This window comes from Arvicanthis niloticus, chromosome 6 (assembly GCF_011762505.2).
Source record: "Arvicanthis niloticus isolate mArvNil1 chromosome 6, mArvNil1.pat.X, whole genome shotgun sequence".
NCBI lineage: Eukaryota > Metazoa > Chordata > Mammalia > Rodentia > Muridae > Arvicanthis > Arvicanthis niloticus.
In genome coordinates, this window is record NC_047663.1 from 12,455,939 (window position 1) to 12,483,495 (window position 27,557).

At 39.8% G+C, this 27,557-nt stretch overlaps 1 protein-coding gene across 1 annotated transcript in view; it reads left to right on the top strand.

Moving 5' to 3' along the window:
• Positions 1 to 27,066, top strand: part of LOC117710633 (ABC-type organic anion transporter ABCA8A-like) — an 88,392-nt gene extending 61,326 nt beyond the window's left edge. Inside the window, exons 27-39 of the mRNA XM_034505671.2 lie at positions 7,178 to 7,240; positions 8,054 to 8,145; positions 9,573 to 9,693; positions 11,691 to 11,808; positions 13,545 to 13,636; positions 20,469 to 20,629; positions 21,044 to 21,119; positions 21,211 to 21,305; positions 21,734 to 21,853; positions 22,079 to 22,219; positions 24,676 to 24,755; positions 26,050 to 26,105; positions 26,546 to 27,066. Of these exons, the coding sequence (XP_034361562.1) occupies positions 7,178 to 7,240; positions 8,054 to 8,145; positions 9,573 to 9,693; positions 11,691 to 11,808; positions 13,545 to 13,636; positions 20,469 to 20,629; positions 21,044 to 21,119; positions 21,211 to 21,305; positions 21,734 to 21,853; positions 22,079 to 22,219; positions 24,676 to 24,755; positions 26,050 to 26,105; positions 26,546 to 26,644 (1,314 nt within the window). The 3' untranslated portion in view covers positions 26,645 to 27,066. The remainder of the gene's footprint in view (positions 1 to 7,177; positions 7,241 to 8,053; positions 8,146 to 9,572; positions 9,694 to 11,690; positions 11,809 to 13,544; positions 13,637 to 20,468; positions 20,630 to 21,043; positions 21,120 to 21,210; positions 21,306 to 21,733; positions 21,854 to 22,078; positions 22,220 to 24,675; positions 24,756 to 26,049; positions 26,106 to 26,545) is intronic.
• Positions 27,067 to 27,557: the final 491 nt, after the last annotated feature.

A 27,557-nucleotide genomic window follows, 5' to 3' on the forward strand; every position in this document is an offset into this window, starting at 1 on the left:
ATACTGCAATTGCAGCAAGCATGTGATCACTCACAGGCTTGCTTGCTTCTCCAGTTTGTAATGTCGAATAAATGAAGCCACTGTATGTATCTACACATATATGTATATATTTTTGCTTGCCAAATTCATTATAATGAGTAACATCCATTTGCCAGAGACTGTTTGGTATCAGTCCCTTTGAATTTACACCCAAATGAGGAACTAGTAAAAGTTTAACACATGATTGACATTGTTTGACAATTTGTCTAGCTTGTTCTCTGGTAATTTTAAACATAGCTTTTAAAGTTTTAGAATTAAGGTGATGTAACTCATGAGCCTTTATGGCCTGATCCAAATTAGATGGCAGATCTGATAAAGTCACTGTGGCTACACGAGTAGCTAGATCTGCCTTGGTGTTTCCTTCAGAGAGAGGACCTGGTAGCCTAGTGTGGGCTCTCAGGTGTCCTATAAAGAATTTACACTTTCTCCTCAAAATTAATTGTTGGCACTGTAAAAACAAATCGGCTGCTTCTGAGGAATGCTTTATTTGTGCAGCAGTTTCTAACAAAGGGATAGACTGAGCTATATATGAGCTATCTGTGTAAATATTAATGGTTTGATTTAGAAATGCTTGAAACACAGCAACAACAGCATATAATTCAACCAACTGAGCTGACACAGATGATGTAGCAAAGGAGATTACTTGATCTTTAAAGACATAAGCAGCTGTTCCTGATGAGGAACCATCAGTGAAAACTAGCAATGCTTCCTCAGTAGGTGCATGTGCGGTACAAAAAACAAATGCATGGCGATTACAAAACTGAACCAATTTATCTGGTGGATAATGATTATCTAGCTGACCACCAAATGAGGCACATGCAATAGGCCAGACTTCAGAATTCTGCATAAGCCAATCAACCTGATGCCTTGAATAGGGTTGTACTATGATATCAGGATCTTTTCCAAAATATTTTTGACTGTTATCTCTGCCTAACATAATCATATCTGCTACAGCTGCATAGTATGGATTAAGAACCTTCTTGGGGGATGAGGGAAGATGAACCCATAATATGGGTGCAGTTTGCCAAAAAACTGCAGTAGGAGTTAGTTTAGTGTTAAAAATAAGAAAATATAAAGCCTTAGAATAATTAATATGAGTTATAAATTGGGATGAAATAGCACTCTCTACCTTCTGTAAGGTTTTCTACCCTCCTCTGTTAGAGCCCTGTCAGACTTAGGGTCAGGATCTCCCTTGAGAATATCAAACAGAGGCTTCAATTCTCCGGTCGTGAGTTTCAAATATGGTCATAGCCAATTTATGTCTCCCAGTAGTTTTTGAAAATCATTAAGTGTCTTAAGGGAATCAGTCCTCAGTGTGGCCTTACTATTAACAATACGGGGACCATTAATCTGAAATCCTAAATAAGTATATGGATCTTGTAATTGTACCTTTTCTGGTGCTATTTGTAACCCTGCAGTCTGTAAAGCTGTTCTAAGATCATCAAAGTACTGGAGTACCTGTTTTCCTTCTTTTCCAGTTATCAAAATATCATCCATGAAATGAATCATGTAGATTTGCTTCCACATAGTTCTAACACCCTCTATGGCAGAAGCCACAAACTTCTGGCACAAGGTAGGACTGTTAGCCATACCCTGAGGCAAGACCTTCCATTGATATCTTTTCATAGGTCCTCTAAAGTTTATAGAGGGAACACTGAAAGCAAAGCACTTTCTATCATTAGGATGCAAGGGGATAGTAAAAAAACAGTCTTTTAAATCTATAACAATTTTATAATAACCTAAAGGTATAGCCACCAGTGTGGGCAGCCCAGGTTGTAAGGCTCCCATCCTGATCATGGTTGCGTTAACAGTCCTCAAGTTTTGCAACAATCTCCACTTTCCTGACTTTTTCCTAATGACAAATATTGAGGTATTCCAGGGAGAGTTACTCTCTTCTAAATGTCCTGCCTGTAATTGCTCCTGCACTAGCAACTGGGCAGCTTGTAATTTTTTGGTGGTTAGGGACCACTGATCCACCCAGATGGGTGAGTCCCCCTCCCAGGTGATGGGATCTGCACAACACCCTAGGGGTGCAGCTGAATCAGTAGCCTCCATCAAAAATATCCCAAGCCTCTTCTAGTTTTACCATAAACCTCAATAGGATGAGTGATCCCATCTTCACTTTTTCCTAATCCTTTCCCTGGGGAAAATCCAGAGTTTATCATTTGAGCTGTAATTACTTCATTAGGGCTGCACATAATCAATCCCAACTGGGATAACAGATCTCAGCCCCATAGATTAATGGGAAGGCCTGAGATGACATAGGGTTGTATATTTCCTGCATTTCCTTCTTTTATCTTTCCACATCAGCACCTTAGAACTTTGTTGTGGGTTTTGACTTTGGCCAATACCCCTTAAGTTGGTTAAGGTTGGGGTCAGAGGCTAGGTAGCAGGCCAATCACTTTGTTTTAGGATAGTCACATCAGCTCCTGTGTCAACCAAGCCTTGAAATGCCTTTCCATCAAGCCAAATTGTCATTATAGGTTTTTGTTTAACTATAGGCTGTACCCAGTATGCATCAGAGGAACCAAAGCCTTGATCCTCTCTTTTAGGATTCTTATATTTGTGATTATTAGGGAACAATGGAAGTAACAATATGTAGGAAGCTGAACTGACAGACCTGACGGCTGGAAGGCACCGCAGGTCTGTCATCTTGAAAAGCGGCGGCACTGCCGCTGCCGTTTTTTCTTACGGTACAGCCGCCGACTCAAGGCGGCTGCCCGTTTCTGCTCTCGGCGACACAGACTAAAAGCGGCTGTGGCTGCCAGCCGAGAGAAGCAGCGCCGCAGCCTCAAAAGCGGCTGACAGGCTGACATTCGCCCGTCAGCCGCTGAGGCGACTATCCAAGATGGCGGCTAACTCAAGGCTTTCAGGGAAAACCATCAGTGCACTGCGCATGTGCAGTCCACTGCACATGTGCAGTGCACTTAGGAACTTGACTCCAGCCCCTCCCAAACGGGGCATGCAAATGAGGCACAACTAGGGTACCACGAACCTGGCCAATCACCCCGCCCGGGCAGGGTATGCTAATGAGTATGCTAATGAGTCATTGCAAATTGACCAATCGGACACCTCCATGTGCTTTGCCACGCCCAGGGCTGGGGGTATATAAGTAGCCCATTCTGAGCATTCTAGTTAGTCTCTCCCAGAAACCTAAAAGAGCGTTTCCAATAAAGGCTGTTGAGAAGAATCCGGTTTGTCGCGTCTTCCTTGCTGGACAAGCGGGGCACGACAACAATAGTTGAGCTATCCTCCTTCCTGTAGGAATAGTGACTATATTCTGAATTGCCTGGGCCATTACATTAATCTCACCTTAATAATCATTGTCTATAACTCCAGGAAAAATTTGTAGTCCCTGTATAGTAGCACCGCTTCTTCCCACTATCAGGCCAAACACATTTGGATAGAGCGGTCCAAACACTCCAGTGGGTAAGGCCTGAGGTCCCATTTCTGGGGTTAATACTGTGTGGATGGCAGAACTGAGGTCCAGTCCTGCGCTTCCTGGTGTTGCTTGACTAAGTTCAGAAAGGGATTGGTGTTTGTTGGTATGACACTGACTGCTCCATAAGCCTGTTTTGGCTTGCGTTGGTTCGGGGCCTGGAGCTGGCCCCTGTTCCCGTTTCCCTGATTATGGGAAAGGGTGTTTCCTTGTGCATCTCTTTTGGACCTACTTTCACTAGCCCAATGCCTTCCACGTTTGCAACATGGGCAGAGCCCAGGCTGTTTGCTGGGCTGTCTCTGGGTTAACTCATTTTCTGCCTTGCAATCTCTTGCAAAGTGTCTAGGCTTGCCACATTTAAAACATGCCTTTCTGTCTCTACTTGTCAAAAAATTTCTTACTGATTGTCCTTGCATAGCAGCCACCATAGCTAAGCCCTGTTGGTAAGAGGGACCTATGTCAGAACAGTGTCTGATATACCCTGTAAGATCTGTCTTTTTCCTGTAAGGTCTAATGGCCTCTTGGCAGGCAGAATTGGCATTTTCATATGCAATTTGTTTCACATAGTCTACACCTGCCTCTGAATTACCAAAAATCCTCCCTGCTGTTGTCATTAATCGATGAACAAAGTCAGAAAATCGTTCATCATACCCTTGCCTGACTGTTGTTAAAGATGCACCAGGGTCTCCCTTTACCGGGAGTTTATGCCAAGCCTTCATGGCTGCATTTTGAATTTGAGCATATAAACCTGGATCATATTGCATCTGCTTATCACTAGAAGCAAATTGCCCTTCTCCTACTAAGGCATCAAAGGACCAACCATTGCCTGCCTGAATGTTTCTACTAGCTATCTCTTTACAATTCTCATTATACTCTGATTTCCAAATAAGATAGTCTCCACCACTAAGAACTGCTCTCACTAACGTATTCCAATCACTAGGAGTCAGCCACTCCTCTGCTACAAACTTTAAAATTGCAAGAGTAAACGGAGCGGTGGCACCATATTGAGATACAGCATTTTTTAATTCTTTATTAATTTGAAAATTAAACCCTGTGTGATGTCTCCAAGCAACCCCTTTAGCGTCTCTGGTCTCTGATACAGGGAAAGCCTTAGTGTCTCCCTCCTCTGGCTGATCTGTAGCTGAACTAAGGCTAGAGGATAGAGGCTGCCTTTGGACACCAGGTTGAGGAATGCAAGGAGTCGGGGGATTTTCGCAGTTGGTCTCTCGAGACCTCTTCCCTGTCCTTAATTTTTGTAGCTGATTAATTAAGTCCTGATACTCTTTTTCTAACTCTATTTGTTGTTTAAGAATAGAAATTTTATCCTGTAACTCCTTTCTGGGATCTACAACCACTGTCTCCACAATGGGAGCGTCTGGAAGTGGAGGTGCACTGGGAGAGGGCCTTTCAGAGTCATAGTATTTACCTGCCTATTCCTCTAGGTCGGCACAATCTGGCTCTGACAAATTGTCATCAACCTTTGGTTGTTTTTTGGATTCTAATTTCAGATATATACGTTTCTTTTTTATTTTGAACCTGAAAGACAGCATTTAAACAGCGAAACAAAAGCAGGCAATTAACACACATGAGCAGCAAACAACAAAACAAAGAGAGTTAAGTTCAGGCTGACTTATTTCTTGCCCCATTTTCATTATACCTTTCTCGACACAGCAGATTCCTGCGGCAATCAGCAAATCCTTCTAACGTCCTAACTGGGTCTCTAATTCTTAATGTCCTAACGTTCTCCTAATGTCCTTCACTGGGTCTCTGGTTTCCTCTTTCTCTCGTTGAGCGCCAAAAATGTTGCAACCGGCTCTGCTCTACCTGGCTTGAGACAAAGGATTTAACAAGCCTGAATAGTTACTATGTTGTGGCCTGCTCCACTCTGCCTGGCTTCAAACTGCCACTCCGGTCTTTGGGTGAGGGTCTAGAGAGAGAAAGAGAGAGTGAGGATAAGGAGCAAAGACGCAAGGAATGGAGACAAGACAGAGGTTCTGATCAAGTCTCTGATCAAGTCTCTTTATTTGAAGGGAAATCTAGGGTATTTATACATTTTTGCCACACCCCTTGTAGGCGCGTAGATATGACATAAGCCTTGGAGGCATGGCTAGCATGTGGATAGCTGCTTTCTAGCCGCTTTCTGCTAAAGGTCGGCTCCCAACAGTGGAGCAAGGGGAACACTCCTCCACTGCTAGTGAGAGTGCAAGTTTATTCAACCACTTTGGAAATCAATTTGGTGGTTTCTCAGAAAATTGGGAATAGTTCTACCTCCAAGACCCAGCTATATTACTCCACTATCCCATAATGACACTTATATAACTATCTTCATAGCAGCTTTATTCATACTAACCAGAAACTGGAAACAACCTAAATGTCCCTCAACTGAAGAATGGATAAGAAAAATGTGGTTTATTTACACAGTGGAATACTATTCAGCTATTAAAATCAAAGACATCATGAAGGTTGCAGTCAAATATATAGAACTTGAGAATATCATCTTGAGTGAGGTAGCCCAGTCTCAAAAGGACATTCATAGTATGTACTCACTTAAAAGGGGATATTAGCCATAAACCTCAGAACAACCATGCTACAATCCATAGACCCAAAGAAGCTAAGTAACAAGGAAGGCCCAAGGGGGATGTTTTAATCTCACTGAGAAGGGGAAATAAGTAGACATCTGTGGTGGATGAAGGGAAGGAATTTTATAGAGAAGTGGTGGGGAGAGGAAAAGAAGGGATTAAGTAGGGGGAGGTCAGAGAGATAAAGACAGAGACAAGGTGGGGGAGAGAAAGAGAGAGATCTGGAATCTCTGGGGTGCATTTCTGCTACTAGCTAGAAATCTGAATCAGTGGAAAATCCTAGGAATCTACAAGGGTAACTGTAGCTAAGACTCCTAACAGTGGGGGATATGGAAGCTGAAACAGTAGTCTCCTGTAATCAGAAAAGACTTCTAATGTAGGGACTGGGACACCAACCAAGACACAAAACCTGTAGAAAATTCTTAATTGAATTAGGGAGATTTTGCCTGATATACCATAGCCCCATTTACCTACAAGTGAAAATTTAACATTTGCTTTTTCCTGGGGACATGGGTAGTGAGCAGTAGAGAAAGGGACATTGACACTAGTAAAACCCTTTGGTGTTCTGTGTCCTACTCGTGTACACAACATTTGCTCTTAATCTCTGTAATTCCATGCTTTAAAGTCCTAATATTGGTGTGGCTTTTATGCTACCTTTTGGTATTTGATACACTCTATCTAAAGCTGATAAAACAGCAAGAAATATCAACTTTACTCACAGACCAGATGTATTCCCTGAAAGATATTTTCCCTTTACTCCTTAGAGATTCTAAACTTCCAAAATAGGGAATCATAGGAAATAGTGGAGCATCACCGAAGGGCAATGGGTACAGAAGGGAATGCAGCTTGGAGAAGCCCTGTCTCCTTGTTTCCTGGATTGTCTCAGTAGCTGATCCTTAAACACTGAATGTCATCCTTTAGAGAAAAGCCGCATGGCTCCCAGGCAATGAGAGGAAGAATAGCAACCCCTAGCTACATATTTAAAAATTGGTACTTCCTTTGTGCCCATGGAAAAATCTGGGGGAAGACTACACTAGTAGAGTTGATCAATGGCACAATCACATTTGCATAAAATTTATTGATTATAAAACTTCATGTTTAATGTGTTCTTTCTTTGCAGAATCGTGAATTTTCTAAAATGGTTTCTAAAGGAAGGGACTATTCCTATCTGTTTTTCCTAGCTGTAAGTATTTTTCTTCTTCAAATATTACTGTACAAAGAGAGAAACCCTTACCTAAATGATGCAGGACACTTTTTGATCAAATTTAAGGTGATAAAACAGTTCTGAAGACAAACCAAGGAGGTACACCTGTTGCACAAACATTGTCACTGATCAACCCCAACTTTGAAAATTAAGATCTTTTATGTAGATAAGTCCCAGAAAAGCAATATGTTTCTAAGCATAAAGCCATTTTTATAAACAAATATCCAGTGACAAAACAAATTGTACTTTCCAATTCTAAGGACAAAGTAGAGAGTTGGGAATATGGCTCAATGGACAAATTGCTTCTGTGCAAGAGTCAGAACTAGCGTGTATGTGTCCAATATTCACTTAAATGCTGGGTGGTTATTACTTATCTGAATTAGAGCTAGATGTCCCCTAGGCTAGCTGGATAGCGGGACTGGCGGACTAACATGCTCTGTGTTTATGTGAGAAATGTAGACTCCATTAATAAACTGAAGAGTGATTAAGAATGACATCTAAATTCCTCCTCTGATCCCCACACATACATACATACACTCACAACAAATAAAGTTGTATCCTAAAGTATGGATGAAGTTCAGAACATAATATAATGTAAGATAGTGTGAACACTTGCACTGTTTCTGTACAAAGAATGTAATTCATTTTGACTTGCTTTTGTAAGCAGATGAATGACTAGTTCTTGCAATGTTAACAGTTCTATCTTGTACAGATCTGTAAAAGGCTATTTGCCATTTACTTCTGATACTAGCACTTGGTATTTCTAACTGAGGTCATCTCTCTTTCCCCTAGCCTTTTCTTCATTTTGCCATCTTCCTAGTTATTCTTCGATGTCTGGAAAGGAAGTTTGGAATGAAAAAAATGAGAACGGATCCAGTCTTTAGGTTTGGAGAAATCACACGGTTTTGTGTTCTATATTGAACAAGTTTGCATAAATGTAGCATACAAATTCTCATGGACATTTTGTCCAGGAAGTTATAATGAAGAGACAGTTATAGAAATTATAAATATGATTATCAGAACATGGGTTCTGGGCCTTAAAGATGATTGTTGTAACCATGGTTAAAACAGGTCCAACACACCAAACACACAGAAAATCCAGGTCTTCATCTGCCATTGTGTGCAAGGGAGGGCCAAGAATCACCACATGCAGCAAGCTTAGTTAGAAAAACAACTGCTTTGTGGCCTGGAGAGCTGAGGGAACACAGTCTACCCAGAAAGGACCACAGAGTTAGATAGAGTAAGAAACCTGTCCCATGTATCCTGGGCATTTTCAATTAACCTGTAATAGAAAAGGAAACAGGATTTGGTATTTCAGGGAGCTTGAAAGTAAGTGTGCTCTATTGAAGTAAGACTCAAGAACACAACCAGAAGCATATTATTCCTTCTGAGTCTTCATTAATTTTTGGATTCTACATTTGGGAATCACCACTTCTATGTAAGAATAATGTGGCTGAATGGATAAAGGTACCTGCTACCAAGACTGACGACCTGAGATCAATCCCCAGGTCCTACATCATGAAAGGTGAAGAAAAAAAAAATCTCTTGAAAGTTGTTACCCACACCCCCCACATACACATGAATCAAACAATAAAACATATGTAAAAAAGAAACAAAAACCCAGAAAAAAAATCTCTGCTTGACTGGGACTTCCTATTTTTGCCACTGTGAATCTCAGGTCTCAAAGCACATTTGTTCTAGTGGAATGGGAATACCTGGCCAGTCTACTCTTATACTAGTGCCATCTTGGTTTTAGAAAGTCAGATAGAAGAATCAAGCTTTGACACATCACCTATGACCACAATGAAGAAGGGAGGGAAGGAAGAGATCCTAAATTAATTATCTTGTCATAATGTGTGACCTGGAAGGGAGAGACAAGAGTTCCTCTGACACATCCCAAAGTAGGGGCTGTGCCTATTAACATAGCTAGAGCTAATTTAGAACATTCAGGTCTATCACTCTAAAAACAATTTTGACAGTGTCCATAATTTGTATTATTTTATTCCCAGAATACTTGTTCCTCAAAATGTGATATTATTTTTCACTAATCTATTAATATGAAACTGTATATTGACATTAAAAAATAATGTCTTCATAATAAAGAGAACTGACACTAGCCAAGAAGCAATGTCTCCTTTACTTGGTGACTCTTTGACCACTAATTTTTGGGGTGGGAGGGTACTGTGCATTCTGACAAAAGATGGATATTATAAAAGCTTATTGTTCATCCAGTCTACTCCGATATAAAAAAAAAATAGAGTACAGAACCGGACCCCAATGATAAGTTATTAATAGATTTCTTTGTCTATAGAATTTCTTCTAGAAGTGATCATGTATTTAACAATCCAGAAGAACCAGAAGGGGAAGATGAAGATGTGAGTCTTGAAAGAGTGTGGACAGCAAATGCTTTGACTTCCACGGACTTCCAGGAGGTAAGCTTTGTAAATCAGCTCACAGCAGAAGTGTCTCAACCTGTTGGCAGTTAAGGAATATGCTCAAGAGCTCCACTTTAAAATAAAGAACACCTTCAACTGCTTAATATCTACTCAACATCCCAAAGGGAATAGGCCCTTGGCCCAGTGAAATGCCTAGCCCAACCGGGGTGTTGAGAGATGAGCAGTTTTCCTGAATACATAGTCATAAAGCAATCATTGATCGGCCAATGATAAAGCAATCATTGGTCAGTCATTGACTTGCTCTCATGCTCAGGGAAAAGCAGCTCCACTCTTCAGTACATTGGTATTCTTGGAAAAAAAAAAAAAAAAAAAACAACTTACTGCACTTGGTCTTGCTTGAAAATTCTACCTGACCCTTTCATTCATGCTTAGATTTGCTCAACCCAGCTCCATGAGCACTGATAATAGACAATTGTAAGCCAGTTCACAAGAGCTGAATTCTTTTCTGAGTGGTTAAAAAGTGAAAGTATAGTGATATATGTGAAATATGAAGTCAGACTTCAAATTGGCAGCTACAATTTTTATTGTTAGAAGTAGTCATCACAATGACAACTTTGGTTGTCCCTGCATGCAGCTAACACTGGGGAATGTAAGTTTATCAAACTTTCTGTGTTTCTCAGATAGTATGCAAGTTACTTTATTTAGTGTTCTATAACACCCCCTCAGGATGTCCCAGTAGGTTTATTTTTTTGTTTCTTGCATTAGAAACTGTAGCCCTTTTGGATTCTTTTAAACACTAGTGAGTATATTTAACTACTGGTTTCCCTTGTTACCATTACATTCTGAATGATTGTGATACAGTGGAAATTAGAATGCCATTTGGGGTTCTTAGAGTCATTACTACAATCATATAAGACTGGGCTCAAATGGAAACTTAAGGACATATTTATTACATTTTCAAAGAAAACCCTCCTGGCAGGCAAACTGCAAGACCACAGCAGGCGCACAGAAGAGGGAAGTCATTTTAAGTTTCCATGGAGATAAGACACATGGTAGATGAGCAGCTACATTGCAGGGAGGGAGGGATGCTTTAGCAAAAGAACAAGGAAACCCAATGTGTTGGGAGGAAAGTCCAGAGTGTTAAGTTAAGGAACACATGCTTAGAAAAGAGATAGAAGAAAGAAATAGAGAAGTTCCACTTTTCTGAACAATTCACAAAATATGGAAGGTTTAGGGCCCTTACACAGCTGCAACCTGTAAGCTTCTGTATTAGGGTTAAGGATTCTGGGGTGTGTCAGGGGAGAACAGTTCTCATTAAAGAACTAATTGTTACACCTATCTCTTTAGCATGGCTTAAGATGAGCCCAACTTTCCAAAGGTAATAGGCCCTTGGCCCAGTGAAATGCCTAGCCCATCCGGGGTGTTGAGAGATTCTATTCTCTTGACAGTAAGATATTTTACCTTAGAAATGCACACCACGTGCAGTATCAAGATGTTCTCCAGTAGATAGCACAGTACATAGCACAATAAGGTAAATGATTAGAACTTAGTCAAGTGGTGGATGATAAGATTAATTATATTTGTTTCTGTTTTATTGTATTTTTTGGAGTCGAATGTTTTCTTTTCCTTAAATGGACCAAAGAAGGCTAGCGAGGTGTGGAATTGAGACTCTTTGAAGGCTAACAATTTATCCTTAAATGTAAGACAACAACACAATTATATTATTTTGAAACATTATTAAAGCCACAATTACAGTGTTCTAGGTAAAATTTACAATGGCAGATGTGTCTCAAAAAGTTTTTAAATATTACTAAAACATAAGAAAATTATGTCTGGCTATGCTCCCATATTAGTACAAAGAAAGTTCTGGGAATTTAGAATATCAATTTATTGGACATCAATAAAATTACATAGATTTTAGGTATACTACCTAAGAATAACTAGAAACTCCAAGGCCAAGTCAGGTTGGATTTGATAATCTACTTATAGACTTATGCTTATAATGACCATTCACTGGCATGACTTGTTTGCAGAAGCCACCCATCATTGCCAGCTGCCTTCGCAAGGAGTACAAGGGAAAGAAGAAATGCTTCGTTCTTAAGAGCAAGAAGAAGATAGCCACAAGAAACATCTCTTTCTGTGTTCGAAAAGGTTGGACACTGGTTCTGGCTCAGGAACACCCTCAACACATAAGTGTCCCTGTCCTTCAGTCAGCCTGCTCAGAAGCTATGCTATTTCTTCTTTCCCAGTAGAGTGGCTGTTAACTGTTGCTTTATGACAGAAATGATTTACCCTTTGAGTAGGGGCACAGTCAAACTGGTGTGGAAATCACAAGCATTCTTTGTCACTAAACCATTTAAAATACAGTCTTCCTATTAAATCAGTGCTGCTGCTCTCCTAATCAATATTGTTTACCAGGGAACTGACCTACATTCTGCTATTCCAACCTGATATCTTGACCACAGGGTAAGCAGAGCCTTGCCAACTTCTGACTCTCTCCATCTGACCCAGTACGACTTAGACTTCCCTCATCCTATGGCTCTTGGCAAGTGGTGGAAACTCAAGAGTTTCTATTCCTTTTCAGTGTTGTCACAGCTGTTACTCATCTCTATACCATCATATAGTTTTCTTTAATTAATACAGATTAATTGTACAGGTTAATGGGATTCACCCCGACATTTTCATGCATGGAAATGTGGTATAAGGCTCATATTCAACCACCTCGCTTCTCCCTGGTCCTCCATTCCCTGACTTGTCCACCATCTATCCAATATCAAGTAGCCCCTCCTTGGCTTTCACTTCATCTTTTGTTTGTTTGTTTCATTTCTCAGTGTCTTCAATTTCTTTCTCAACTATTCTGTAATTTTCATTATAAAGATTTTTTCATCCACTTATTTATATTTATTTCTATATGCCTTATTCTGTATACTTGTGAATGGGTTTCTATCTCACTGTGTTCATATTGATGCTACTTAAAGCTAGAGAGATGGTTCAATGGTTAAGACCAGTTGCTCCCACAGAGAACCTGCATTTGGTTACCAGTACCCACATGGTAGCTCATCATCATCATAAGTAACTCTAGTTCTGAGGAATCTGATACCCTCTTCTGACCTTGGCTGGTACCTGGGACTCATATGATACACAGGCATAAATGCAGACAAAACACTCCTATAAATAAAATAAATAAAATACATGTAATCTGAAAAGAAAAGCTGTCTATTTTGTATGCTGGTTTCCTATCTTGCCACATTCATCTTTTTATGGACTTGTAAAAGATTTTTATGTATAGAATTATATTATTGGCTAACAGGGATGATTCAATTGTCTACTTTTTTGTTCATATATTTTTAAATTTCTTATATAATAGCTGTGGTTGACATTTTTAATACCATATGAAACAGGAGTGATAAAAGCAGATACCCAATCCCTTTCTTTACACATAGACAAGTTTTTTATTTTCTTTATGAATTACAATGTTTACTATGGGTTTGTAATATGTACTATTTTATTATGCCTGAGCATGACTGTTTTAAAGATTTATTTTGTTTTAACTTATGCATACGTTGTGTGTGAGCATGCATGCTTGTGAGAGCAGACGCTTCTAGATCTAGATTGAGTACCAGGTCCCCAGGACATGGAGTTCTGTGGCCCTGAGATGCCTGTTGTGGGTGCTAAGAACCAAGTTTAGGTCTTCTACAAGAACAGTACACCTCCTCGGTGCTGAGCTATGTCTTGCCCTGCGTAGTTCTATGCCAATTTTATTCATGTCCTTTCACATACCATGACAATCAAAAAAATATCATATTTAAGGCTCATCAAAGAGCATTTGTCACACAGAGAAACCTGTAATAGCCACTATTGTTACTAACGTGGGTTCTTTTTCTCAGGTGAGGTTGTAGGATTACTGGGACATAATAGAGCTGGTAAAAGTACATCCATTAAGATGATAACTGGAGAAACCAAGCCAAGTGCTGGACAGGTAGGTAGATGGGTGATAACATTTTCTCCAACAATACCCAGATGACAACTTGAAAAATGTTATTCTTCAAAGTTTCAAAAATACTATACTGAATTACAAAATCTCACTTTGGGCAACACAGATGCTAACCATACAATGGGGATGCTTTTAAATGTTTTGATAATTTTATGTGTATGAAATTAATTTTATTATATTCAGCACCCTTTTAGCTTTTTTCTTCTCCCTCCCTCTCACATTGAGACCCTTTTTCTTCTCCCAAACCTTTCCTTCTACTTCATGTCTCTTTATGATCCATTAAAATTCATTAGGGTTGCTTGTATGAGTGTGGCATGAACAACTTATCAGTAGCTACTGAGGAATACGACCTACCTGCTATTAATGACCAGTAATGGGTAGGGCTCCTGAGCTTCTCAATCATCTAAAATGAAATGTTGGCAGGACTAATCATATATAAGTCTTGGGTAGGTAGCTGCAGCTGCTGTGAATTCATGAATGTGAAGCCCATGTTAGATTCAGGAGTTCACAGCACAATACCTTATATCTTATGCCTTTAATATTCTTTTTGCTTCTGTTTCAGTGTTCCCTGAGCCTTGGAAAGGGCTACAAAGATATTATGTTTAGTTCTGGGCACTTAAGAATCACTTATTATCCGTACCATTTATGAAACTCATCCCATTGTGAAAGGAACCTTCTTTGACCACAACTGAAAACAGCTCTGATATCTGACTATAAACATAAACACTTAGCAGGCATCCAAGAATGCTTTGAAACTATCCTTTTCCCATGAATGTATTGAGAAGGAATGTTATTGATCTTCATAATACTAATTATTATAAAAATATTAACAGATTCTGTTTCCTGGACCATATAATCCACTAAATATAATTTTAAATGGCCTTTATAATTTCAGCATGCTACTGTTCATTTTCATGAAGTGCCATTACCAATTCATATATATTGGAACTTATACAGTTGTATTAAAATCTTTTTTGGACAAATCCAATAAGGTGCTTTTCAGAGTAGCAGAGGGTAGAGAAGAATGCATGCAAAGTTGAATTGCTTGCCAGCTTGTCACTTGCCTCAGAAACAAAATGGCAAGGCAAACAAAGTTTATACTTAGCCAGGAGAGGTGATGCCAGAAAATAGAAACAGGTCATTCCCCTTCCCCACATTTACAGGGCAGAGCTGCTTTAGACAATGCCTGGGAGAAGGGCAGAGTGTGTGTGAATGTGCCAGAAAAGAGTGTTGGTGATCAAGCATGAGAAAGAGAAGAGAGACAGGATTCTCTCTTCTTATAACTGTAAGGCCCTGTCCAGCAGGGCATTGAACAGGGTCCACAGAGATCACATGAAAGAGAGAATGGTGGAACAGGTGAACAGAAAGGAAGATGGCTTGTCTATAGCCTGATCAAACCGTAATATTTACTTTTTCATACTGGAGTTATATACACAGAAAGGCAGAATGTGGTAAAGGGGATGATGCAGGCGTGTATATGTTCAGGGGGAGTATAGATACCTTCCAGAACAGGGTATCTGTTGGAGTAATTATTTTAAAAATGGCCACTGGTCAAGCCGACTATTTAAGTTTTGGCGGCTCTGCCTACCTCAGCTGCCATGTTCCGTGGCCAGAGGCCACATGCATTCCACAGCTAGAAACAGCCAGTCAGAAACAACAGTCCTGCCACCCACGAGATGCCAGTGTGGGAGATGGCTTTGTCATCTATTGTCTCTGTAAGGTTGGGCATTGCCCAGACCATCTTCTCATCCATGTGGGCCTGGTAGAAAGTGGAGACTCTACTGCTTAAGGATTAATCAAAGGCTTTATATGTTTGGTATAGCGCAATAACAATATGCCCATATAAAGAGATTTGTTTCCCAATTAGCTAACCTAAATCAAAGTTGTTACCCATGATTGCTCTCCATACCTGCATGGCTCTCCATCACTCCTACATCTCTCTCTCCCTAGCTCCTTCTCTTCCTCTCCTTACTCCTCCCAAATTAGCTCCTGCGACATATGACCCTTTCTGTTAAAATTTAAAAAAAAAAAAAAAAATGGAGTCTCAAAAAACAATTAGAACATAACTATATCAGTTTGTATCAGTAAGGTACAAGATAGACCTAATGCCCAGTCTATCAATTTTGTCAACTAAATAGAACCTCTCTCATCTCTCTTAACTAAAAGACATAGCTTTGAACCTGGCCTTTTTATTGGCTTTAGAATGAATTTCAGCTGAAAACCATCTTCTCAAATCTGTTTTCTCAAAGTAAATAGCCTGGGCTGGCTATGAGACTGTAAGTTTTTAACCCAATCAGAGACCCAGAATGACTGAATTAACTGAAATTATGGGAAGCACAAACATGGCTTCTAAAACTTAGCCAGTTTATAGAGACCGCTGAACACCTGAACAGTTTCTATACTACAAAACATTGGAGCATCCAATCTTCATCCTTCTGGCCCAGGATCATCTGACAGACTTAGTAATGTAGAATTATTAAGGACTGAATAGTCTGCCTTGGCAGATATAATCAGTCGACTATTTTGCAAGTGTGTTCTTTTCTGGACAGTAATATGTCTGTAGATGAAAAGAGGCAATTTTTGCCTAGTGGCTGTCTCACTACAACTGGAGTAACTCCAGAGAGGCTCAATTTCTTCTTAGAATCCTAGACAGGGAAGCTGTCAGGAGCAGACAGGTCTCTAATCAAAATGACCATTAATATAGAAATGTTAGTAGCATCACTTCTGTGGACTTTTGATGTTTTTGAAAACCAACTATTTATGTAAAGTAATCTGGACTGTGATCTGTAAATTCCTCTCCACTATTTCTAAATAAAATATAGAAAACACCCTAACAATAAACTCAGAGCTATATAATTGCAATAGGCCCTCAACTCACAGACTAACCATTTCAAATCAGTTAAAAAAGTTAAAGAAGGTCTGGGTCTAAGCCTTGTATTCCTAAATGTGTTATATATGCACAATGCCTATGAGAGTAAGAATATTAATCTCACTTTTATATCAGTAAGAAACTCATACCAATGAAAACTTTAAATTTAAACTCAAAATAAATTTTGTATCATTTAAGAAATATAACTTTAGCTTAATAACAATTATATAGATTTATACCAAATAGGTTATGGCTAAGTAATCAATTTTAACTATTCCTCCCTTTTCCAATAAAACTATTACTTTTCCCTAGGACACCCTAATATTAACCACCTCAGTCCCCAGGCCCAGGGAATAGGGACACCGACTCTTCATTAACTTCTTAATCAAGCTGATTACAGGCATTGAGATATTAGAAGAGGGGTGGGGGAAAGGTAAATTGATAAGCCTCTGGTGTCTGTGTCTTCACTGGATCTAGCTGAAATTTCAGGACATCAGAGGTTCGAGTAGGACTTCTCAGCTTGTTTGATGAGTAGATACACCAAGACTGTATATTCTGCAATATACAATTTTCAAAACAAATTTTAGTATCGAGATAATTTTTTGTTTGAATTCTGGAATCTTGTATTTAGGCAACCTGCCTCTATCATGTCTAATCTATATAATTTTGGAAGGTAGAAATACTTTAATCAACTCTTTTTTAAAAAACACAGCCAAAACATTTTTCCAAAAACAGCATTTTCTTGAGCCAGTAACCAGAAAAACCTTTATCTTGACCTCATTCTCAGAGAAAAAAATATACCACAAAACTGAAAAACACATCCATCTTGAAAATAACATCAACTTAATAACTAAAATACTGTATGTGTCTATTCTTTAGGCCTTCCCTATTTTGCCAAGCAGGAAAAGCACCCAGAATTCTCATGGGGCCCACGTTAGACAGAACCTGAGTCTCCTGTGAGGCAATATAATTTTATATCATCTGAATATATCTGATTTACACTATCATTTTGTTTGGCCCTCTGCCTAGAACAGTTTTTTTTTTTATTTATACTATCTATTTGTTTGTCTCTGTACTCCAGAGCAGCTTTCACTTATACACTGTACTGTTTACTCTAGAGCCAGTGACAATTTTCTTTAGGTTCCATACCACAGGCGATAATCTCCAAGTGATTCAGACAAATTTGTTTATAAATTTTTCTTAAAAGCAAATAATGCCTGTATTTCAACTTTATACTTAAATCAGCAACTGTTTCACAACAGAGGCTTTTTTTTTTTGCTCTCTTGGCTCAGAGCAGCCTACAATTTCTCTCAGCAGAGAACCTGTCTGCCAGCAGTTTCTTCAAACACAGTTCCCATGCTGTAGTCACGTGGCTCCTATTAGCGCCAATCATTCACTCACTTTCTTTTTAAAAAAATATAACTTTTACTCTCAGGTGACTTAAGTTTCTAGTGAATTTGTGCCATACGCTGGGCACCAATTTATTGGAGTAATTATTTAAAAAATGGCCTCTGGTGCAGCCTACTATCTAAGGTACAGCACCTTTGCCTAGCTCGGCCGCCATGTTCCATGGCCAGAGGCCACATGCGTTCCGCAGCTAGAAACGGCCAGCCAGAAACACCAGCCCTGCCACCCACAAGACGCCAGCGTGGGGGATGGCGCTGCCAATCTTCCAAGAAGTCTCTGCAAGGCTGGGCATTGTCCAGACCATCTCATCTTCCAGGCAGGCCCAGTAGAAAATAAAGATTCTAATGCTTAAAGATTAATCAAAGGCTTTATATGTTTGGTAAAGCTCAATAACAATATGCCCATGCAAAGAGAGTTGTTTCCCGGTTAGCTAACCTAAATAAAAGCTGTTACTCATGACTGCTCTCCATACCTGTGTGGCTCTCCATGATCCTACATCTCTCTCTCCCTAGCTCCTCCTCTTCCTTTCCTCTCCTTACTCCTCCCACCTTAGCTCCTGCTACAGGGATCAGCTGGATGAAGGTTCAGGGGACAGATCACTATGACTCCACCTATGATTCACTTGTCCTTATCTAAGTTGGTACTATCCACCAAAGGTACCCAAGGTCTATGACTGTCCACAAGACCTATGACTACTTGTTCTTAACCAGGCTGGTAAATTTTCACCAAAGCTGCCTGTTTACAATATCTTATAGATATCTGTTTTGGTGTTTTTCCACAGAGACCCAAGACTTTGTGTTACCAACCTGACTAAGGCCTATTGCTGATTTTGGGCCTTCAGTACATAAGCAAGGCTGCCCCTGACACTGTCAAACATTCCACAGTGTAGGGAGAAGAAACTTACATGCACAGTTTCTCTGAAGCCATGGTGGAGCAGAAGTTCAAAAGCGTGTATATGCAATATTCATGGCACAGTCTAACCTAGAAGGACTCTCCAAATCTAGCTACAGATGCTGTTCCTTGCCAGTCTCCACCTATCTTTAACTACTTCCCCTTTAAGGGCTGAGGCATGCCTCCAGTCTTTTCTATTTTTTATTGCTTCAAGTTTAACTCATTTAAATGGTGCATGTGCATATTAATGTAGTCAAACAGTGTCTGTCTAATGTGCCTGCTTTATGTCACATCCCACATTGTCATCGTCAGTCAACCTGACACAGACCTAGACAGACTGAGGAAGAAGAACTCTCAGCCAAGGAATTAACACCATCAGATTGCACTGTGGGCACATCCATGGGGCATCTCCTTCATTGCTAATTGATGAAGAAAGGCCCAGACCACTGTGGGAAGGACCACATTTGGGCAGGTGGGTCTGGGCTATAGAAGAAATGTAACTGAGCAAGCAAGGGAAACCTAAGCAGTAAGCAGCATCCCTCCATGGTTTCTGCTTCAGTTCCTGCTTTCAGGTTTCTGTACTAAATTCCTGCCTTGACTACCATCAAGAATCGACTATGATCTGGAAAGGCAGGCCCACATAAATCCATTCCTCCTCAAGTTGCCTTTGGTCAGAGTTTTATCACAGCAATACAAAGGAAAACATCTCATATTTCCTAGGTCCATCCATGTTATCACAGACAAAAGGAGACCTTCACATCTTAAAGGCTGAATAGTATCATGTTGTGTGTCTAACGATACATTTGAAAACCCATTAATCCTGTAATGGACATTTGGTTGACTTCATCTTCTCTATTACAAATAGAAACACAGGACTGAAAAGGTCATTTAAAAAGCAAAGGAAAGAAAAGGAGTTTTCAATCCCTTTGACAACATACCAGGAAATGGGCATTAACAGTCATACCTCAGCCATGTCCTCCACACCCCCATCCCCTGCAGAAGACATCCTGCCATTTCCATAACTGACTATACTAATATGTATTTGTACCAACTATGGACAACAGTTCCATTTTCTCTACCTCATCGTTTTAATGTCCTCCTTTTTGATAGTAGCCTTTCTACAGATGTGAAGTGATATCTCATCTCATTGCATTTTTCTGTGTACATACTCAGATGTGTGCATGTGTGAACATGCATGTAGTCAAAAGGTTGATACTGGATATCTTCATCAGTCATCCTCTTTTTTTTCTGAAACTGTCTTCCAATGATTCTTGGTTAACTCAATTATATTGATCAGCTGGTCATCAAGTCCCTGGGATCTTTCTGTCACTGTCAACCCTGCTTTGGGGTTATAGGTGTTATCATTGCTCCACCTGTAATGTGGATACTGGGATTGGATTTGGGTCCTTGTGCTTATGTGGCAATCACTTTAACCATTTCTCCAGCCCCTTGCAATGGTTTTTAATTGCATTTCCATGTGGATCACCTTTTAATATAAGGTAATGTGGCACCTTTGCGCACTCTTGAATTGGCACACTTGTTCTTGGGATGAATCCTTCTGTCTTACTGAGATTGTCACTGAAGTCTGTCACAGAGTACTTTTAGCAAAAGTACTGAGTTTGAGCCCTGACAGTGACCTTTTATCCATAGGTGCTGCTGAAGGGGAACAGCACAGGGGGCACCCCTGGGTTCCTGGGGTACTGTCCTCAGGAAAACGCTCTGTGGCACAACCTGACAGTGAGGGAACACCTGGAGATATTTGCAGCCATAAAGGGGATGAGAAAGAGTGATGCTAACGTGGCCATTGCAAGGTACATGAGGGTCTGCACCTGTTTACTTCTGTACCCAAGTGATGGGAAAATGGCTGGGGATGGCCACTTCCACAGTAATCAATTCTATTGATTGACTGGGTGGGGTAGAGAAAACTTTCAAAGTTTTATTCATTTCAAGGATGGAGGGGAAATGGTTAGTATTCAATAGTAAATAATTGAGTGTACTTTAAATATAAACAAAACTGCAGAAGAATTTGAAAATAGAACTACCAATTTAAAAACAGGACAATGCATCTCTCTTTGTCGCAGAGATAGTATCTTTTGTCACTCTGACCATGTTGAATGTTTCAGTACATTTCTTGAGCTACCTTCTTGGGCCCCACTCCTCCATCTTGCCAGGCTCAATGCCCCACCCTCTCATCAACTTCACCAACTTCTGCATTCTCTCTTCAGGTTGGCAGATGCACTCAAGCTGCAGGACCAGCTGAAGTCTCCTGTGAAGACACTGTCTGAGGAAGTGAAGAGAAAGGTATAGGCAGGACTCAGGGGGAAGGGCTTCGAGCACACCTCAGGGGGCCATACTTGAGGTAATGCAACATGGACTGTCCCTCTTGTTGCAGCTGTGCTTTGTGCTGAGCATCCTGGGGAACCCTTCTGTGGTGCTTCTGGATGAGCCGTCCACTGGAATGGACCCTGAGGGGCAGCAGCAAATATGGTGAGGGACTGTCGCCATCATGGCAGCATCACAGCTGGTAGGGAGCTTATGAATTGATTAACAGCAATAAGTGTGGACAACACCATTCATATCTTTAAAAACTATTATTTTGGGTGAGACCATACAAACATTTATTGATGGTTCACAATGGAGTTCGGAGAATTGAGTCTTTGTTCGGTCTCAAAAACAGTCCCTTTCTACTCAGAATGTGTGCTCTCAAGCATCCTTCTAAGTGTTTTCTCATAACAGCTTCTGCGGCATCACCAGTGTTTCTCTAGCAACCAACTTGACAGTTCTCTTTCTCTATGTGTCCATATTGCTTGGACTACATTGATAATTTCTCATCTCTGCCACATGGACTTTCCTCTCTCCTGTGCCTAGAAGAGTCAGAGGACTTCTGTTCATCCCAGTTCTTCTCTTGACAATAGGCAGGCGATCCAGGCCACCTTTGCAAACACAGAGAGGGGAGCTCTCCTGACCACCCATTACATGGCAGAGGCAGAGGCTGTGTGTGACCGCGTGGCCATCATGGTGTCTGGGAGGCTGAGGTGGGTGCCTGTTTTCATCCCATACCTGTTCACTTTGTGATAATCAGATGTAACAAATTTGCTTTTTAAGCAAATCAGCATTCATGGGTAAGAGTTGGAGTTGCCACTTCCCTATTTAACAGTAAGGAGACTCTGAGTTGGGTGACCGAGTTGTGATCTGCACATGCTCACAGGCACCATTCCCACATTTGTCTTGTGCTTTTGTAATTCCTATTCCTGACCTAGATGTATTGGATCCATTCAACATCTAAAGAGCAAATTTGACAAAGAATATCTCCTGGAGATGAAGGTGAAGACTCCAATGCAGGTGGAGCCCCTCAACATGGAGATCATGAGGCTTTTCCCCCAGGCTGCTCGACAGGAAAGGTAAGCACAGTTTCGAAGATGCGCTTGTGATATGTCTCTGTCGGTCAGTCTGTCTGCTTATGTGCATGTGCACACATGAGTACACATGAACACATAAGCTCCCACATATGTGCCTGCATGTGTACACACAAACACACACAGACACACACACACACAACATGATATAGGCCACAAGTCATCCCTTGCCTCAATTATCATCCTCTATCTTATCATTTGAGACAGTGTTTTTCAAGGAATCTGAAGTAAGCATTTTTGCTACACAGGCTTGCCACCAAGCTCTATGGCTAAGCCTATTTCTGCCCAAGCTCTCGCCTACCCCCAACCAGTGCCAGGATTACAGACACACTTAGACCCATCCAGTTTCTGTGAGTTCTGAGTTACAAACTTATGTACTTCCTCATGCTTACATGGCAGGCACTATCCTGGCTGAGTCATCTCTCCAGCCCACAGGTCCTATTTTTGATCTAGCAAAGTACACTCACTTTCCCCTGGGATTTGTTTGGCTTGGTAGACACTGGGGGTCATGTTTACACTGTAAGAAAACCTCAAAGAGGTCACTGAACTGTGGGCACTGCTCAAAGTCTTCTAGAGAACAGAGGGTTGGTTAAATCTGAGGTAACATGGTTGTGGCCCAATTATGTCACAGGTTTTGTCTAGGTCTTAGGTTATCCAGTTTTTATACTGCTCTTTAAAAGTTAGAACCATTTTAAGCAAATAGACATTTTTGGGTAAGACCTAGAGTTGCTTCATGTCCTTACTTAACAGAGAGAAGACTCTGATTTGGGTGTGGTAATGCGGTAGCAACCTAAGCATGGTCACAGATACCCTTCCCACATTTGTCTTGTGCCTTTGTGATTCCACTCCTGATCCAGATATATTGGCTCAACCCAACACCTAAAGAGCAAATTTGTCAAAGAATATCTGCTGAATGACTATGGAGTAAATACCCAGTACTTATAAGAATACACCATTTGTCTTAGAAGCTATGTTTAGTGCTTCCCATAACTTCAGTTAACTCAGTCATTCTGGATTTCTGACGGGATTGAAGACCTATAGTCTCATAGCCAATCCTGGCTATTTACTTTGAGAGAAAAGATCTGAGTAGATGGTTTTCAGCTGACATTCATTCTAAAGCAAAAAAAAAAAAAAAAAAAAAAAAAAAAAAAAAAAAAAAAAAAAAAAAAAAAAGCCAGGATCAAAAGTAACTAAGTGTTTTAGTTAGAAGAGATGACAGACGTTCTGGTTAGTCAACAAAATGATGGACTGGGTATTAGGACTATCTTGTACCTCACTGGTACAATTAGGAATAAGTATGCTCTAATTGTATTTTGAGAGAAGAGTTTTACTTTAACAGGAAGAGTGATATGTAGGAGGAGCTAAGTGGGAAGGAGTACTGAGAGGAAGAGATGGAGTAAGGAGAGAAGATGAAGGAGAGGAGAAGCTAGGTGGTGAGAGAGAGAAAGAGAGAGGGGGCATGGAGGCACATGTTCATAGGTCTCCACCAGTCAAAGATAGTTTTTATGTCTAGGTTGGGTATTGGGTTACGCTTCTGATAGAGCATTACCAAACTTATAAATCCTTTGATTAACATTTTAAAAAATGTATAAAAGCAAAAAGGAAAGGGGGGCATGGGACAGGGGTTTTCTAGGGAGGAAAATGGGGAAAGGGGATGGCATCTTAAATGTAAATAAAGTATTAAATAAAAGGAAAAAAAGAATACACCATTTGTATTTCACCAGTGTCTTTACTAATAGAAGCATCATACAGACACAAATAAGATAATAATGACACAGTTGACTGATGACAAGAGCATATAACTCTTATTTTTATTCCACATTTTTAAGGGCTCTAATTCAGTATAAACTACCTCACACAGATATAATCAATAAACACTGCTAGTGAAAGAGAATGCTCTGTAAATGAAACAAAATAAAACCTTTGAAGTGAAGTCAATTTTTTTATGCTTAATTGTTGATAATAGGTAGTTAAATAAGTGCCTGGCCAGCAATTGGTGAACTCTGGGCCCTTCTGGAGAAACCACGGTTTCATTTCCTACAGATTTTCAGAGTCTTCTTTGCCTGAGAATAACATTGAGAGTTGGGGGAGGAGGTGCCTAAATGTGGACTCTGTACTGAATAAGTACATTCCTACCCGGTTTGGAAATTCTAGGAAGCCATGTGGTGGTAAAAGAAGCCTGTGTTCCCAGTCAAGACTGGGTGGGAAAAAGTCTCAAAAAATGCCTAAACTACATGGGTCCTTCCAGGGAGCCTGAGATACTGAACCAATTCTTATCCATCTTTCCCTCCCATTCTTCTTGTCAACTGGCCTGCTTCAATGATCTCACTTTCAGAGATTCAATTATGTCAAAGAGTCTTATTTATGAAAACAAACATAGTGGATGCCATAGATGTTAAGTCACATGCTTAGAGACCAACCCAGCCTTCCTTTCTTTCCAGGTACTCTTCTCTGATGGTCTATAAACTGCCCAGAGAAGATGTGCAACCTTTATCACAGGCATTCTTCAAATTAGAGACGGGTAAGAGACTAGCTAGAGGTCAGACTCTGAGATCAAATACTTCCAGAACTTAAAAGAAGCCCATAGTACTGAGAAATTGGATCAGAGCATTCCGGGATAATTCTGAGCATTCAGAGTTCTTTTTGAAATACAAAAGCAGAAAACTAAAGAGGTAAGCTGGGCATATACATAGCAAGGTTTGTTGTTTTCATTTTTGTTTAATTGTATTTTTTTACACTGCACATAGGAAAGCACAAAAGAAGATAAAATTCACCGTACTTTGAAGGTTACATTATTTTACATGTATAATCAATTTTACTTTAGAGATCACAGTAGATATACATAATTTTAAAGTCAGTTGTATTTTATTGGCCCAGAGCATTGATGACCTATAAACTCCTGTATAAGTCTGAATAATCTGGTATCCATTGGTGAGCTTCAGTGTAATTTAGAGCACACTGTATTCATCCTTTGATCAGAGCTTTGTGTTGCCTGTCTTATGGCTTTCATTTTCTGCTTGTAGGACTTATCCCAGGGGTTTGTTATTTTTCCTGCTCAATGTCACCTTCACATGTCTGTCACCTGCCCTACTAAGAAAGAGATAGCCACCTCCTGTCCCATAGATATCTTCTGGTTTCTGGTGGCTACATCCAAAGCTGTCTTGATGTATCTTCTTCCCATTGTCTAAATTCAGCACCTAAACTTCTTGAGACATGGCATCCTTCACAGCATTCCTAAGATTAACATCACTATCATGATTCTTTTGGGATTGGGAGCATCTTTTCACAAAAAAAAAAAAAAAAAAAAAAAAAAAAAAAAAAAAAAAAAAAAAAAAAAAAAAACAAACCTATATACCATTTAACATGACTTGAACTGTCCTTCTGTCTAAATCAGTTAAGCAGAGTTTTCCATGCTGTGGTAACATTTTAGATAACTCTTGACTTTATCTCTGTGTCTTTCTTTTCTCTTTTCCAAAATCTCTTTCCTTAACAACCTACTTCTGTGCCAAGTCTACTGAATCAATGACTTTTTTTCCTATTCAGGGAAGAAAATGTCCTAGGCACCGTGATGCAGATCTTAAAAAACTGCATAGCATACAAATGTAGTGCTGGCTCTTTCCCAGACAAATCAAAGCAAATGTCATATATATTTCAGTTACACAATATACTCAGGAAAAATTGTGTGTCATTTCATTTAGTGGTTCCCTGCAATTTATTGCTATTCATAACATAATCCTATTCATGACATGTGATGACTTAGTACACATGCAAGACTTAACATACAAGAGACCTGACATATGCTTTTTCTTACACAGTTAAACAGAGCTTTGACCTGGAGGAGTACAGTCTCTCACAGTCCACCCTGGAGCAGGTAGGTCAATTTCAGAGACTTTTGTTCACAAGCATTAAATGCATGATCTTTGGATTCAGACAAGATAGAATCTTGTGACCTCAGTTTCATTAAAAACATATAGTTGTTCTTAGAATGTGTTTCCATGCCCCTTCTAGGTATGATAGGTAGGAGTCAGTTTATTTCAGATAAGTCATTAAATTTGCTATTGTTATTTGTTTATGTGCCTCTATAGAAAAATACTTGTTTTTTGTCATGTGCAGCCAGTCAGTCACAGGCAGTTTGCCCTTGTGCATGCACACTGACTCTTCTTAACTATCAGAGTATAAATTGTCTAATGCTCTGAATAAAGTTGCCTATTACATGAAAAAAGAAGCATTGTGATCTCTCTCTCTCTCTCTCTCTCTCTCTCTCTCTCTCTCTCTCTCTCTCTCTCTCTCTCTCTCTCCTTTTCCCCTCAGATCTTCTTGGAACTCTCCAAGGAACAGGAGCTGGATGATTTTGAAGAGGAACTTGATCTCTCAATGAGGTGGAAGCTCCTCCCACAGGAAGAGGCTTAAAACTGAAATTTTTAGCTATGGCTGTTTTTTTTTCTCTAGTTGCTCAAAGCAATTATGCCTTTAATGCTACATCTATTGTTGTTGAGTAAGCCATTTGACCATGGAGATAGAAGGTGCTGATTACGTCACGAGTATACAGCTCTTATGAATGGGATTAGGATCATGAATAAAGCCACTGAGCTAGCTCACTCTCTACAACTTATTTTTTTGTAGTATAGTCATTTTAAAACACATTAATTGTATGGATTCCTGACTTTAACTGTTTGTTTAAAGGTTTGTTGCAACTGAAGTTCTGACATTTCAGTACATGTATGTCTCAGCATCCTTCCATCAGGACCCTTCATAGCCCTTCATGTGCTTCTACTTTCCATATTTGGTTTTGTCTGTATTTCTACATATAAGAGAAAGCATAGACTCCTCAAGTTTGTGTCTGGCTCAGTTTGTTCACCATGGTGCCCTCCAAGTCCATTTATTTTCCTTCAGATGACAGGATTTCCTTCTTTGTCACAGATTGATGGTACTTCATTGTGTGTACATATTATGTTTCTTTAGACCTTCATTTGTTGATGGATTTCTAGACTGATTCTTTATCTTGCATGTTTTGAATAGTATCATAATAAACATGAATGTGTATGCAATTCTTTTTAATGTTACTCACCTATTTTCTATATACATGAAAGACTGGAAGAAGTGGATCCTAATGCAGGGATGCTTTTGGCTTGGGGAGGATTTCTACCCTGATTTATAGAGTGGCTATATTATAAATGCACATTTCCACTAATCTTATATTATCATGCTTTTCCTCTAAATTTTCATCAGCAACTTTTAAAACTTTAACAATAGCTCTTCTAACTAGGATGAAATGGATTCTTGTTACAGCTTTGGTTTTAATGTTTTTATTTCCCATGAGGCA